Source organism: Amia ocellicauda, chromosome 14, assembly GCF_036373705.1.
Source record: "Amia ocellicauda isolate fAmiCal2 chromosome 14, fAmiCal2.hap1, whole genome shotgun sequence".
In the NCBI taxonomy this organism is placed as follows: domain Eukaryota; kingdom Metazoa; phylum Chordata; class Actinopteri; order Amiiformes; family Amiidae; genus Amia; species Amia ocellicauda.
Window position 1 is genome coordinate 9975882 of NC_089863.1, and position 16900 is coordinate 9992781.

Here is a 16900-nt window from a genome sequence, read left to right on the forward strand (position 1 = left end):
AATTGGGGGAAAAGGGAGAGCTTGAATGTGGTGAGCGGGAGGAGAAAAGTGACAGAGAGAGACAGACTCCTGTGGTTCTTTTAAAAGCGTTTTTACTCGTTTCTCATTTTAAAATACAATTCCAGCTCCTCGCCAGCAGATTTATGTATGGACAGACAGACAGACAGACATGTACACACAGATGGACAGTGCAGTTCAGCGCTGACACCATCCCCCCTCCGCACACAGCCACCAATCAGAACCACAGACCCCCCCCCCCACCAACCCTGAGTTGCATTCAGGATAACCCACACACCAGTCCCTATACAGTTATTATAGAGTCAATACATTGTAGTACTACATACTATACCCCTAGGTCCCTATATAATACAGTACAGTAGAATAAAATGCAGTATCAAACAGTACCAGATCGTACAGTATAATACCTTGCAGTACAGTATGATTACTCCGGGAGGTGCTGCTGTATCAGCACTGACAGAGGTCCCTGTAACTGCCCTTACCACTACAGCATCAACAAAATAAAACTGTGAAACACTGTACTGTACTTTATTGCACTGTACTGCACTTTTACTGTAGAGCACTGTACTTCACTTCAATGCGCTGTACTACAATGTACTATACGTAAGTGTACAGCCAAGATAATCTGACTCATCTTCACATTATGGGTTGCAGCTGATTGGGGATCAGAACATAAAACTAGTGCGCAGACACACACACACACACACACACATGCCAGCACAAGTTACAGTGTCCCGGACAGTCCGTAACTCCGCAGCGGCATGGTCCAGTCAGAGTCCACTCTGCAGTTCAGTCCAGTACTGGGGGAAACTCTACAAGCAGCATGTCTGTGATGCTATGGGCTAACTGTACAGTGATCTCCCCGCCCTCCCCACCCCGTTTCGCAGTTGGAAATGGTACAGGCCGTGTGTTTTACGATTACCGGGTCACTGCCAACTGATGGTGGGAGAGCGGGGTACTAATCTAGATATCCGTCTGCATTTTAATATAATACATCTTTTGGGATGTAAACACACATACACACACTCAAAGCATTAGCAGAGCCCTTGGTGTCGCCCATTTTACGACACCCCCTACAAAGATGGCGGATAGTCAGTGCGGAGCACTGCTTCACGTGCAAGGGGTCTATCTGAGACACGCAGCCAAAGAGAGTCCCAGGATGTTGCCTCCTGTCTGGAGTTGCCACGCCCCTCTCTGCTCCCTCCCCCTCTCAGGTGCTCCCTGCCCGGCGGCCTGTGATTGGCTGCTCACTGCGTAGCCCCCGGCGATCAGGAGTAGATGGTGATGACCTCGCTGCCCCCGCCCCTGACCAATAGGACGCGCTCCAGCCCCTCGGTCAGGACCTCCAGGAATTCCATGTCTGAGAGAGAGATGAGTGAAGGAATAACACTGATGGACAGACAGAGAGAGAGAGATGGAATAACTGATGGAAAGACAGAGAGAGAGAGAGAGAGAGAGAGAGGGAATAACTGATACACAGAAAGAGAGAGAGATGGACAGGGAGAGAGTGGCCCAGTGCAGGATACAGTTCTCGTCGCCCTCCGGGTTGCGGGGGGGCCCCGGCATGTTGAGCAACACCAGCCGGGCATCGTGGGACTTGTTGACGATGACCTCATTCAGCTTCACAGCCGTGTGCATGCGCCGCACATTAGACTGGTCCCTGCAACACGCCAAGCACACGCTCAGAGCACAGCAGACCACACTCTGACAACACATTCTACCAGCTTCACGCTAATAACACACGAACGACACACACCACACAGTACATGAATACACACACTCCGAGTACAGTGCATCTCAGGCAGTCAGACCCCTCTCCCTCCATCTCTCTCTCTCTCTCTACTCACGGTCTGATGTTCAGCATGTCTCTGAACCCCTCTGGCGTGCTGCAGCCTGGCTGACCCCTCCACTGCGACCTCTGACCCACGCCCTGCGACCTCTCCTTGGTCCAGGTCATGTGGACGCGATGCTCCGACGTCGACCCCACTCCAAGTCCCCCGCTGCCCCCCCCGCCGCCCCCCAAGCCCCCGCCGTCTGTGTCGTCGTCGTCATCGGAGCCGATGCTGGTCAGACGCAACATTGAGTTCCGGTCCTTCACTAATTGAGCCTGAGAGAGAGAGAGAGAGAGAGAGAGGGGGGAAATAGACACAATTTTAATAATTGATTGATTCTGATTCATTACCTCTACACCCCCGCCCCCACTTAGTCACTTGGTTTCCTTCTCTCCCTCCATCCCTCTCTCTGTACCTGGTGGGCTCTGTGGTGCTGGGGGTGGCTGCGTGCTCTGAGCGCCCTGCCTCTGGGAGAGAAGATTACCTACAAAACACACACTGACACTACTCCACTGATACTAATGAAATACTCCACTGATACACTACACTATTACCAATTAGCTTCTACACCAGTACACTAATACTGACAACTACTACACTGAAACTACTGAACTACTACACCAGTACACTAACAGACAAACTACTACACTGATACTACTGAACTACTCAACTGGCACTACAATAATACTACTTTACTACTACTGCACAACGCCACTGATACTACTGTACTACTAGCCTACTACACTGATACACTATCTTGCTACTGCACCAATACAGTGACACTACTACTACTACAATAATACACTGACAGTCCTGCACTGCTACACATGTACTACATGGATACACAGACACTACTGTACCGACACTTGGCCTGAGTAGCAGCCCAGATTAAAACCACGCCACAGAGATAGACAGACTGGGGGCGTCTGTTTTAGGACAAGCGTCACTGGCAGCAGCACGCAGTCTGGCCCCGTCTCAGTATCTGCTGCCTCGTTACTCTAGCTAGTGTCCGGCATCACTCTAATTAATCAGCTGATGACTTGACATGGGGGGGTAATCTACAGATTCACTTACGTCATCGAAACTCCAGCGCACTCGCTACGGGGAGAGAGACACTTTACTCAACTGACATCAACACACACAGAGACAGGGACAGAGACCGAGACCACAACAGAAACACACACACCAAAACACACAAAAGGGCAGATGTACGTACAGATGGACGCACCTCTTTCTCGCGGTCAGACTTGGACAGCCTCATCTGTCTCAGCATCTGGCAGCGCTGCTCCATCATCAGGGTGCGCTCGTACGTGTACGCACTGATGTCACTGTCATGCTGAGGGGGAGGGGGAGTTAATTACTGAATTTAAAAATCTGTATATTTACAACCATTTATGTTATACACACACACACACACACAAACAAAGGTCTAGAGGCCCTTGATACACTGGGGGACACTGGGGCACCAACACAATTAGCACACTGGAACAATGGCACACAGACACACTGGGATACTGAAACACTGACACCCTGGAACACCAACACACTGAAACAATGGCACGCTAACAACTGAGACATACTGGGACACTGAGACACACTGGGACACATTAGGACACACCGGACACTGGGTCACTGACACACTGGGACACTGACCATCTCAACGACCTCGACCTCGGCCTCGATGCGCAGGTGGTACAGGAAGGTGGCCAGGTCTTTCTTCATCTGGATGGAGTTGTCCTCCAGCTGGGCCACTGTGAAGATACGCATCCGACACTTCCTCCACACCTGAGGGAGGGAGGGAAGGAGGAGAGAGAGGGAGGGGCAGAGAGCAGGATCAGGGGTCAATCAGAGGTCAATAAAAGATCAATCACAGGGCAATCAAGGATCAGTCAGAGTACAGTCAGGGGTCAATGAGGGGGCAGCGGGACCTTGTGCTGGCGCAGCAGGAAGGGCAGCAGCATCAGCATGCCGCCATCGTGGACGATCCACCACACGTCGATGGAGCCCTCGGCACACGGCTCGCTGTTACTGGGGAACAGGGAGATGTTCTTGGGCACCAGTAGGGCCAGGTGGGCCGTGGTCGTCACCCGCACCGTGTCTGAGTGAGGGAGAAACAGGGACCCGTTAACACCCCTCACACAGACGTGAGAGAAGACCCCTCTCCCACCCGCTCCTTGAACCCCTCTCCTCCCCTCCCACCCCGTCCCTGCCCCAGCCTCTCACGGATGAAGGTCTTCCAGGAGCGGGGGTCCTCGCTCTGCCTCCAGGCGCTGGGCCAGCCCATGACCACGGTGTTGTGCTGCAGGCCACCAAGCCCGCTGCTCTGGATCAGGTGGCAGATGCCCTCACGCGCCCGCTGGGCCACCACGCACTGGCAGAAGCCCTTCACCCGCTCCTGCTCCATGAGGTGCCGCAGGGTCTGAGGAGAGAGGGAGAGAGAGAGAGAGAGAGAGAGAGAGAGAGAGAGAGAGAGGGGGTAAACACTATGACTGACTGCCACACCGGCTGTACATTCGAGGGTGGCGACTCTACTCCGCCCCATCCCTCACCTGCTCTGCTGCCAGCGCCTCTCCGTAGCTCTCCAGGAAGTTGCCCACGAGGGCGGTGCCCACCAGGGTCAGCCCCTTGCCGGCCTTGAGCTGCGAGGCCAGGGTCAGCAGGCGGGGGCTCTTCACGTGCAGGTCCTCGTCCAGCTTCACCAGCACCAGCAGTTGCGGTCTGCGGGGGGAGAGACGGGGAGTTAAGTCGCAGACACCGACTGACCGCCGCACTCACCGCCGCGCTGACGTACCTCCAGTTCTTGGTGTGGGGGGGTCCCTCCTCCAGGCGCAGCAGTGCATAGCGCGCAGCACTGAGAGACAGCCCCCGGATGCCGTCGCCCCACTCTTTCTCGGCCCTGCAACACAGCACACAAAGCACACACTGTAACACATACAGCTCAGTGTAATACAACAGACACTTCAACACACTTACACACACTGCAACACAACACAGTGTAACATGACACACTGTAATGTGACATTGTTACACACAACACACATACTGCAATACAGCATAGCAGTGTAACATGACGCACAAACACAAGGCAGTGAAGCACGTCACGCATCGTAACACACACACACACACGATTACGCACAGGCATCTCAAACTGACGAACGCATGTGTTACTGTTACCGCAGCAACCTACCCGTGGTACTCGATGTACTTGTAGATCATTCCAGCGATCACCATGGCGACGATGGCGTAGTACCATGACGAAATGAACATCAGAGCGAGGCAGATACTCATGCCCAGAAATGACAGACTCCTAAAAGAGAGAGAGAGAGAGAGAGAGAGAGGTGAGGGGAGGGGCTGCTACACACTGAGTATATATTACACTGAGTGTGTTATAGAGAGAGTGTGTTATTACTTATTTCTTAGCAGACGCCCTTATCCAGGGTGACTTACAAAATAGAAGCGCAATACTTATAAGAAACATAAGAACATAAGAAAGTTTACAAACGAGAGGAGGCCATTCGACCCATCGTGCTCGTTTGGTGTCCATTAATAACTGAGTGATCCAAGGATCCTATCCAGTCTGATACAGTCTTATATGCTGTGTGTGTTGCCGAGCGTGTTTAATAATGTGCATCAGGCCGTGTGTTGTGTACCAGTGGTAGTAGGAGAAGCGGGGTCTCCAGTTGGGGGTCCTCAGCAGTGTCTGCAGGGCGCAGGCCAGATTGACAAACAGGTAACACATGAGGAAGAACCTGCGGACAGAGGTGGGGTTAGTACAGTTATGCACTGACGGAGAGGGAGGGAGAAAGAGATGGAGAGAGAGGATTAATACAGACACTGCACAGAGAGAGAGACTGAGAGACCTTGATGGAGAGAGGGAGAGGGTTAATACATGCACACACTGCACAGAGAGAGAGACGGAGAGACCTTGAGAGACAGAGAGAGAGAGAGAGATGGAGAGAGGGAGAGGGTTAATATAGGCACACACTGCACAGAGAGAGAGAGAGAGAGAGAGAGAGAGAGAGAGAGAGAGAGACGGAGAGAGAGAAGGCTAATGCAGAGACAAACACACACACACTCACATGGACAGTATGGGGGCCACCAGGTCCAGGGATGCGATCAGGATGCCCAGCTCTGCGATCAGCGCGGTCAACAGCAGCGCCCAGGTCGGCTCCCCGTTCGCCTTCCCATGACCAAACACCTGAGAGAGAGAGAGTGATAAAGAGAGAGGCAGAGCGATAGAGACAGAGATAGGTTGGGAGATACAGAGATGGAGTGATAGAGAGAGGGGAAGAGAAAAGGAGAGAGACAGAGAGACACAGAGGGAGGTGGGGAGATGGATTGAGAGAGAGAGGGGCAGTGAGAGAGAGAGCGCTAGAGGGAGGGAGAGAGGGAGAGACTCACTCTGAGGAAGGGGATGATGTTGTCCTTGGCGATGGCCTGCAGCAGCCTGGGGGCGCCGGTCAGGGATTGGAGGCCGGCGCCGCACGTCGAGAAGAATGAGCCAATCACGATCACCCAGGGGGAGGGCCAGGACAGTGTCCCCACCACCAGGTTACCCTTCACTGAGTCACCGAACCTGCAAAGAGTCGCCACACAGGACAGGGGTCAAAATACCTGGACAGGGGGCAACACAGAGAGACAGACAGACAGACAGGTGTTGTGTGACTCACTTGTCTCTCAGCAGAACGCCTTCAATGCAGGCGCCGAACAGAACCACATTACTGAGGTCTGACACACAACCGGTCAGGAAAACAACAACACTAACGATCATAATCATAATGACAACAAAAATACTATTACTTCCACCATCAGAACAAATACTGAGTGACTGGGATGTTGCAAAAAAGGGAGGGGATAGAGAGAGAGAGGGATGGGGGGGCAGCAGTGTGTTACAGGACACGAAAGAGGGAGCTGGCGGGGATGGAGGGAGTGTGTTCAAGGATACAGACGAGGGAGGTGGTGAGGATGGCCAGGATGGTGCCGATGGGGATGGACCGCTGGGCGTCCTTCAGGTCACCTGACCGATTGGAGCCGGCCATGATACCTGAGAGAGAGAGAGAGAGAGGGGGAGGGAGTTAATACAGGCACAGACATTGACACTGACTGACACACTGACTGACTGACACACGACAGTACGGTCCGGTGGCTACCTGTCACCGAGGGGAAGAAGATCCCCACCAGCAGCGTGAAGGAGGTGGTGATGTCCACGAAGACATAGTGCCTGTGCAGACGGCCCTGCACCTCGGGGGAGGGGAGGGACGCCTTCTCCAGCACCGCCCCCTTAGAGAGATACGAGCTCCAGATATTCTCTACGGAGAGAGAGAGAGAGAGAGAGAGGGAGGCAGAGAGGGAGAGAGGGAGGGGATGCTGTTACTGTGTTTGTGAGCAGGTTGTGTATTTGTGACCTGGGATAATGTCACTGTTACTGTGATACCAGCCCTGAGATACTATGACCTTTGCCTCCGTGCCGACTGTATTTGTGATCGTGTTACAGCAGTACCTGCCATGACCCCGCTGGCCAGCCCGGGGATGCCCTGCACACGGCTGAGGTTGGCCAGGGCGAAGTAGGGGTCGCAGGTGGCGTTGAGCTCCGCCCTCTCGCAGAACAGGTCCCACAGCCGCGACGTCACAGTCAGGTTGCCGACCAGCTGCGTCTTACTGCACATGTCAAACTCGTGGCGGGACAGAGTCCTGTTCCCCAGCATGCACACTCTGAGAGAGAGAGGGGGTTACACAATGATGCATAACATTTTATACTCTCTCTCTCACACACACACACACACACGCGGTGCTCACGGGAAGTCCGGGGGCTGGAAGGCGGAGACGAGGGCGCCGGTGTAGATGGATAGCACGGACACGATGACGCAGGCCAGGAACACGGAGGCCAGCTTGTTGACATACTTGACGCCCACGAACACGAGCAGTGCGAGCAGCAGCAGGAACACGGAGCCGTACACACGCATGTTGTTCAGCACCGACTCCACCTCGCCCGAGGGGAAGATGGCCGCCCCGGGGGCAATGTACATCTGGGGAGAGGGGTGGAAGAGGAGGAGGGGGTCGAAGGATTTTATGATTATTAATTTATTATGATTATTATTGCCATTGTTACAATACAACAAGCAGTAGACATGCTATAGATGATACAATTTTGAGGAGAGAGAGAGAGAGAGAGAGAGAGAATGAGCCATAGAGAAACAGATGTCGAGTGTTAGGAGAGGGAGGAAGAGGGAGAGAGAGGGAGAGATGAAAAAAGCGAGAGACTGAGATGTCGAGTGAGGAGAGAGGGAGAGGAAGAGGAAGAGTGATGAGGAAAGAGCAAGCGATGGAGATAAAGAGAAAGCAAGGGAGAGGGAGGAGAAAGAAGAAGAAAGAGCGAGAGGCCGAGATGTCGTGTGAAAAGAGAGGGAGAGGAAGAGGAAGGAGAAAGAGGGAGAGAGGGAAAGGAGAAAGAGGGAGAGACGGAGATGTCAAGTGAAAGGAGAGAGGGAGAGGGGGAGAAAGGGAGAGACGGAGATGTCGAGTGAAAGGAGAGAGAGGGAGAGGAAGGAGAAAGAGGGAGAGACGGAGATGTCGAGTGAAAGGAGAGAGAGGGAGAGGAAGGAGAAAGGGAGAGATGGATGTTGAGTGAAAGGAGAGAAAGAGGGAGATGGGGGAGAAAGAGAGATGAAAGAAGAGCGAGAGACGTAGATGTCGAGTGAGAAGGGAGAGAGGGAGAGAAGGACAGAGGGAGAGTGTCTGACCAGGAAGATCTCGATGGCCCCCAGGATGTACATGGCAGCGGCGAAGGTGGTGCCCAGGTAGAAGCACAGCCCCACGGCGCCCCCGAACTCCGGCCCCAGCGAGCGCGAGATCATGAAGTATGAGCCGCCCGCTGCACAGAGGGAGAGAGAGAGAGAGAGAGGGGAAAGAGATGAATAGAGTCTCACTCACTATCTGACTGGATACTGCAGCATATTAAAACTGCACAGAGAGAGCGAGGGAGGGAGGGAGACAGAGGAAGAGAGAGTGGGGATTGAGTCTTACCTGGCACAACTCCATTAGTAGCGATGGCACTCATTGAGATAGCAGTCAGCATGGTCTGAGAGAGAGAGAGAGAGTCATTACCACTGTCAGTCTGTTAGTGAATTAATCTGTGTCAATCAGTCAGTCAGTCAGTCAGTGTGTCGTCCTGTCCGGGGCACGTACACAGCAGCAGCAGATGAAGACGATGCACAGCGCCTGCAGCACCCCAGCCGTGCCCACCACCCAGGGCAGACGCAGGAACAGGATGACCCCGAAGATATTCTGCAGGCAGGGCAGGTACACCCCCATGAACGTGCCCATCTGAGGAGCCTGCGGCAGGGAGGGGGCAGAGAGGAGAGAGGAAGAGGGACAGGGGGTTAGTGCGTTTACAGAGCGTGTCGGTGCAGTGCCCTCCTCCGGCCACCGGGCGTCAGTGTGCTGGTGTCAGTGACGCAGTGAGGTGCGGCGCAGGCACCTTGCAGGGCTTCCTCTTGTCCCCGATGCTCTCGGCCTCCTCGTGCTCCTTGGCGCCCTGGGTCAGGTTGGTGTAGTTGGCCAGCCTGTTGAGGAGCGAGGAGACTTTGGGCCGAGTGTCCATCTCCTCCTGCAGAGAGAGAGGGAGAGAGAGAGAGAGTGAAGGAGATAAATTTAAGGGGTGAAGAGACAGGGAGGGAGAGGGAGAATTAGATACAGCAGGAATTGAGGGGTGAAAGGAGGGGCAGTGCATTAACACACATTCAACACTCAAACACAATCAGACAGACTCACATTCACACACACTAACTCGCTCACTCGCACTAGTACACACACACACCTCGAACAGAGCCAGGTTTCTGTCAAAGAAGTCGTCATCGTCGATGGCGTGTGAGTTGTTCATGTAAACACTGGACAGCTTCATATGACCATCACCTGAGAGAGAGAGAGAGATTAATACAGGACATTGACACTGCTCTGAGAGAGACACAGAGGCCGCGCTGTGATCGCAGCAGATCACAAACTGCCACAGGGCCAAAGCGACACCACCATGTCCCCTGACCGCCAGCAACAACACAGCTTTAGCCGTGTAAAGATCTGTGTGAAATATACACCCGCACACCCTCACCCTCAGCTGTTTGTTGTAAGCTCATACCGTGCCGAAGCAGAAGCCACAGTTGTATCTGGAGTTAAAATAAAGTTGTGTCTTGACCCTAGACTTGTTTGTCGAGATTCACTCGTCCTGCCAGACCACACCGAAATAACACACTCCCCCACCCCTCTCCATCTCTCTCCCTCCCTCACCCTCTTCTCCTTCTATCTCCCTCCCTCACCCTCTCTCGCTCACTCTCTATCCTCTATCCCTCCCTCCCTCCCTCCCTCCCTCACTCACTCACTCACCCTCTCCTTCACTATGTTCTTTCCCTCTCTCTCCTCACTTCTTCTGCCGGTCTCCCTTAATCCCTACCCCCTCTCATCTCTCAAAACAGGAACTGCCAGTTCTCTCTCTCTCTCTCATCCATGGCCTGGTCATGTGTGGGAGAATTAAGTGTCTCCTCCCTTCATCTCCTCCCTCACTTCTGGAGAGAGAGGTAGGGAGAGGGGGGAAGGGGGTCTATTGCGCATGTGGTAATTTAGCATGAGGACGTGTGTGTATTAAGGTGTGTCTGAACTGTGAGTAGTCTGGTGTGTGTCTCTATTGTATATTAGTGTGGTGTGTGTGTGTGTGTGTCAGTCTGATGTCATTGTGTGATGATGTCATTGGTGATGTCATTCAGAATCGCAGTTGCAACTGAGGTGTTTGTCTTGTAGTGACTGAAGTGAGAACAGAACCAAAAGACAATTCTGGGTATTCATAAGTTAAACCACAGGGTGTGTGTGTGTGTGGGGGGGATGAAGTCAGACTCTGAGATGCGGCTGGACAGTCTTACCGTGCTCGGTGGCGCTGCGGTCCGGCGTGTCCGCCCCCGTGGTCCCGACCGAGGTGGTGACGGCCCCAGAGCCCTCGCTGAGCGGCTCGCTGCGGCTGACGCTCTCCCGGGAGCCGAAGCGGACCCTGGAGCTGGAGCGGGAGCTGACGTCCGGGGAGGTGTCCGACACGCCCGGGAGATCCTCGGCCTTGGTCGGGGTGACCGTGAAGCGCACCGACGACATGGCTCTAGTCGTTGTCTTGCTTGGTCCTTGGTGGTTGAGACTGTTTTATTCCCTCCTTTCGATGTATTTTTCAATGAAAAATAACGTATTTCTTCCCTCTCTCCTCGTCTGTGACTCTTTTTGTTTCAGTTTCTTGGTTGTTTTTTCCTTCTGACCTTTAAGTTTCCCTTCTGCTTTTTCTCGCCTCTCGACGTTTTCTTGTTTTCCCTTTTGTCATATATTAACTTCTCTCTCTCTCTCTCTCCCCTCTTTTGTCAGTGTTCTGTATTAATATTCGGCTGTGCCCGTGCAGCCCTCTGTGTCTGTGTGAATTGGACGGTATGTCTCATACTTGTTTTGATATTATCTTAAGAGAGAAAAATGTCTCACTTGTGAAACGCGTTGTTTTGATATGTATGTTGCCTGAATACCCCAAAAGCTCCCCGTTTGCACAACAATGCAGTCAAACCGCAGGGCAGGATGCGTGTGCCTCGTGATTGGGAGTAGGCCCCAAAGTTATCGCCGGCTGCTGTTCATATTGTTCCTCCGAGATATTATCTCCAACAACAGACACCAGGAAGTGGGTTGATTTTGGGTTTGAAATGTGGAATTTGATCCAATTTCAGAGTTTAAAATAGAGTTCAATATTTAGGCGTACATACATGCTCCTTCAAAATAGTACTGCACTGTACTAAGTAGGCTAATGTCCATTACATAGAGAAATAATCCAAGTCTGCAAAGTCACATGATCACAAACATCATAATACTGAAGGTCTGCTTGGCTTTCATAATAATACGACTGGACACGCTTCATTTCAATAAGTTATTATATTAATAATAATAAATAATAAACTTAAAAATAACCTTCAAGGCAAACAAACGTATGTTATTGCAGTATTGAATGTTGGCCCTCGAATCCCACTAACGGAATGTACTGTTTTGTAAAGTTATAATGTTAAGAAATAATACAGCGCAAAACAATACCCACGGGTGTATTAGTATGCATCTATACTAATGCAGTATATATCTCCGAATCACCATTACTTCACGTACAGAAAGAACAGGCGATTAATATTAAATCCCTTTTTAGGCGCAGGAGACACGCATACACACATACTTTAGGTGCACGTATTATTAATATTATACTGCTGCTGTTGTATTGGCAATGTCATTTTTGGCATGTTCTGGACCCTAGGAGATGGTGCGGTTTAACCCGGGTAGATGTTTAAATACTGACCGTGCCTGCAGCTCTCTCCCTCTCTCTCTCTCTCTCTCGGTGCAATAATTACCCAAGAGCGGTTCGGGCCAGTTTGGTGTTGTTGTGAGGTGCGGAGGCGTGAGGCAGGATTTTCAGCAGCTACGTCGCGTATAAAAGGAGAGACGGACAACACGTCTAGAGAGCTAGGTAGACAGACAGCTATTCTGGCTAATTCATTGCAAGGTGCGTAAAGACAGGCTGATGCAGGACAGGTAGCTCGGCATGCACAAAGTGCAGAAAGAGAGAGGGAGCGACAGACAGGTAGAGATGCACGACGCAGACTCTCGATGGAGAGGCGGTGTATTTCTAGAAGCTGTCCTAAGCCGTATTAGTCGGCCGTGTCTTGCAGTGGAGTCACGGATGCTTATCCCCGGTGTGTGTCCCACCCCACCTAACTCCCTGTCCTATCCGGTCCCGGTGGCCGATCAGGACCGCAGAGCCCCGCACCGCCCGAGCCCAGCACACGTGTGCGGGAGTCGCGCGCCCAGGGGTCGGGAAGCGCACCGCACGCACAGACACGCAAACACGCACAGCAGCCCCCGTCCCGTCCCGTCCCGTCCCAACCCCACCACCAACAAAAGGTTATCCTGTGGTAGCAGTGGTGTCACGCACGTCTACCGGTCTAGCTACACCAACACAGCGAGGAGAAAGGACATAGCTACTACCCCCCACCCGTGAATCCCGTCCTGGGCTGCGGGTGTCTGTGCGTCAGTTCTCCGTGTGGAGTAAGGTCTCCTCCCGGGTCCCCTTATAATAGATGTCCGAGCCCCGGTCAGCGCTTCCCCGCTCCGCTGTGCGTGCGACACCGCTGGCCCCGCCTCGGTTCTCCTCTCGCTTGCGCCTCTGCGTGGCGCGCATGCGTTGAAGGGGAAAGAGACGGGTGCATCATGGGAGATGGAGTTTTGTTCCAGAGCGTACCCCGCATCGTTACACATCAAACACAGGAACACCTGAATAGAAGTCCACACCTTCAACACGCCTCTCTGCCGATACATGTGCATCAGCCAGCTCGGAGGCGAAGATATATACAGATACGTTGCGCACACAACACAGACAACAGGAGTTCGAGGACAATGTGTGATGTCCGTGGACCCCCACTAGAAACCTGCTGCTCCGGCACCCGCTCACCACACACCAAGAACGAAACAGGAGGCGGGGAGAGGAGCATGCTGGGAAATGGACAGGACACACTCACCTTTGTTGTCATGTTCCATGTGTGCATCTCGTTCAGCATGAGCCTGCGTGTTTGTACACGTGTGTGTGTGGATATGAGACGGAGAGAGAGACTGAGACTCAACCCGACAGAGCCAGGGGGACACAGAGATCAAGGCCAAGTTCCAGAAACACATTTATTGCTGCAGATCCACAGGTGACAATGACACAGGAATCTGTACAATGCAAACAGTACAACAACTCAAAAAATTAAAAATAAACAGAGACTGTACACAAAATGGCAGCAGTGTGATCCCACTGAACACAGCTAGTACACCGACTGCTGTGTGTGTGTTATTGGTGTAGCTGGGTGACACAAAGTTGAGGTTGCCATTTTACAGTAAGTCCGTGTTGGTGTCAGAACTGGGCCGGAATGGGCTGTGAGTCCAGGAGACAGTGCGGATGATTTCAGGTCGGGTCAGAGCCAGGCCATGCTACAGGACGGGCCGGGGCTGCTGGGTGAGCAGGAGTCCGAAGCGCTTCTTGACGGTGACCCGGTGCCGGGAGAACTTATCATCCGGGGAGAACCGGGCCGGGTGGGCCGAGCTGGTGGGCTGACCTGTCAGGTCCAGCTTCTGAGATAGAGAGTGAGAGAGAGAGAGAGGGTTAATACAGACACACTGACTGACTGAACACTACAGCACATTAACACTGCACTGAGAGAGAGGGTTAATACAGACACACTGACTGAACACTACAGCACATTAACACTGCACTGAGAGAGAGAGGGTTAATACAGACACACTGACTGACTGAACACTACAGCACATTAACACTGCACTGAGAGAGAGAGGGTTAATACAGACACACTGACTGAACACTACAGCACATTAACACTGCACTGAGAGAGAGAGGGTTAATACAGACACACTGACTGAACACTACAGCACATTAACACTGCACTGAGAGAGAGAGGGTTAATACAGACACACTGACTGACTGAACACTACAGCACATTAACACTGCACTGAGAGTGAGGGTTAATACAGACACAGTGACTGAACACTACAGCACATTAACACTGCACTGAGAGAGAGGGTTAATACAGACACACTGAACACTACAGCACATTAACACTGCACTGAGAGAGGGTTAATACAGACACACTGAACACTACAGCACATTAACACTGCACTGAGAGAGAGAGGGTTAATACAGACACACTGACTGACTGAACACTACAGCACATTAACACTGCACTGAGAGAGAGAGGGTTAATACAGACACACTGACTGAACACTACAGCACATTAACACTGCACTGAGAGAGAGAGGGTTAATACAGACACACTGACTGAACACTACAGCACATTAACACTGCACTGAGAGAGAGGGTTAATACAGACACACTGAACACTACAGCACATTAACACTGCACTGAGAGAGAGAGGGTTAATACAGACACACTGACTGACTGAACACTACAGCACATTAACACTGCAGAGAGAGAGAGGGTTAATACAGACACAGACTGGACACTACAGCACATTAACACTGCACTGAGAGAGAGAGGGTTAATACAGACACACTGACTGAACACTACAGCACATTAACACTGCACTGAGAGAGAGGGTTAATACAGACACACTGAACACTACAGCACATTAACACTGCACTGAGAGAGAGAGGGTTAATACAGACACTGACTGAACACTACAGCACATTAACACTGCACTGAGAGAGAGAGGGTTAATACAGACACACTGACTGACTGAACACTACAGCACATTAACACTGCACTGAGAGAGAGAGGGTTAATACAGACACACTGACTGAACACTACAGCACATTAACACTGCACTGAGAGAGGGTTAATACAGACACACTGAACACTACAGCACATTAACACTGCACTGAGAGAGAGAGGGTTAATACAGACACACTGAACACTACAGCACATTAACACTGCACTGAGAGAGAGAGGGTTAATACAGACACTGACTGAACACTACAGCACATTAACACTGCACTGAGAGAGAGAGGGTTAATACAGACACACTGAACACTACAGCACATTAACACTGCACTGAGAGAGAGAGGGTTAATACAGACACACTGACTGAACACTACAGCACATTAACACTGCACTGAGAGAGAGGGTTAATACAGACACACTGAACACTACAGCACATTAACACTGCACTGAGAGAGAGAGGGTTAATACAGACACACTGAACACTACAGCACATTAACACTGCACTGAGAGAGAGAGGGTTAATACAGACACTGACTGAACACTACAGCACATTAACACTGCACTGAGAGAGAGAGGGTTAATACAGACACACTGAACACTACAGCACATTAACACTGCACTGAGAGAGAGAGGGTTAATACAGACACACTGACTGAACACTACAGCACATTAACACTGCACTGAGAGAGAGGGTTAATACAGACACACTGAACACTACAGCACATTAACACTGCACTGAGAGAGAGAGGGTTAATACAGACACACTGACTTTTTTGCTACATTGTTGCTACTTTTACCACACTAATACCACTACTACTAATAGCCGTATGTTTTTAGTGTCGGTCTTAACTTTTGCTTGACTTGTAGCGCTCTGGGTATGAGAACAGTGCGTTATAAATACAATGTAACATTACTACTATTGAAGCTCTAAGACTGCTGCTACTACAAGGATAACGGTAATTGCTACTACAACCACAACTCAAAATAAAGTTACTACTACTACATATTCTCCCTCTTACACCACACTAATATTAATAATAGCATCAGTGAGATGAGATCTGATTGCAGAGGCCTTACCTTCAGCGTGTAAACTCTGTCCCCATTCTCGTTCAGGTAAAACTGCAAAAACATGGCGGCGCTTCCCTCGAGTCCAAACACAAGCAGAAATAAGACTTTTAACAATATGTTTAATGTGAAGCAGTTCGGCGTCGATGTCTCTCCGTCTCTTTTCCCAATTGCAAAGCGAGGAGCTGGACGCAAGGCGACAGAGCAGAGCCACGTGTTTTGAGATTGCTGTCCTCTTCCTGTCTCTAACGTGTAACACAAGACGCACTTCCGCTCTCCAGCATGTGTTCACGAACAGCATGCCGGGATGTGTAGTTTTCCCTTGTCATGTGTTTGTAGTCTTCCCAAAACCTCTTGTTACTGTAAGGTACATACATAAATAAGTTTAACTAATTATTATAATATAAAATCAAATATTCACTCTCTGATAAACAAACTGTAGAACCACCAAAACTATGTGTACTTGTATTTCCCTTGTTCATGGTAAATACATTAATATACCTCAGTTCTGTCTATGATGTAATTATACATTTTCATTATGGTTCACAGAAGCGTGTATTTATTTATCTGTTCTGTAAGAGAACATACAGGTATAGTCATGAGTTACTGTGATCGGGTAAACTAAACTAATATCAAGCTCCAGAACAAATATTGGGTGTGGTGCAGATAACCCAATAAAAAAGCATCAAAAAGGACTTAAATTAGCAGGGAC

The 16900-nt window shown here is 51.0% G+C and overlaps 1 protein-coding gene across 4 annotated transcripts; it reads right to left on the minus strand.

The window, feature by feature from the left end:
* Positions 1-75: 75 nt before the first annotated feature.
* Positions 76-13043, minus strand: slc12a6 (solute carrier family 12 member 6). 4 transcript variants are annotated; one of them, XM_066722930.1, is made up of 24 exons: positions 10757-13043; positions 9667-9761; positions 9328-9456; positions 9036-9182; positions 8874-8928; positions 8591-8721; positions 7647-7876; positions 7351-7562; positions 7001-7159; positions 6796-6894; positions 6521-6578; positions 6252-6426; positions 5930-6048; positions 5501-5599; positions 5038-5157; positions 4642-4746; positions 4400-4568; positions 4074-4269; positions 3779-3948; positions 3504-3635; positions 3079-3186; positions 1866-2125; positions 1545-1678; positions 76-1378 (listed from the first exon to the last, which is right to left on the minus strand). In XM_066722930.1, exons 1-24 carry the CDS (start codon positions 10977-10979, stop codon positions 1287-1289), a joined length of 3417 nt encoding a protein of 1138 aa, XP_066579027.1. In that variant the 5' UTR covers positions 10980-13043; the 3' UTR covers positions 76-1286. The 4 variants fall into 4 exon arrangements, with proteins under 4 accessions (XP_066579027.1, XP_066579026.1, XP_066579029.1 ...); XM_066722929.1 differs by having other exon boundaries at positions 3067-3186; XM_066722932.1 differs by lacking the exon at positions 10757-13043 and adding an exon at positions 9982-10109 and having other exon boundaries at positions 3067-3186.
* Between the last annotated feature and the right edge of the window lie 3857 nt (positions 13044-16900).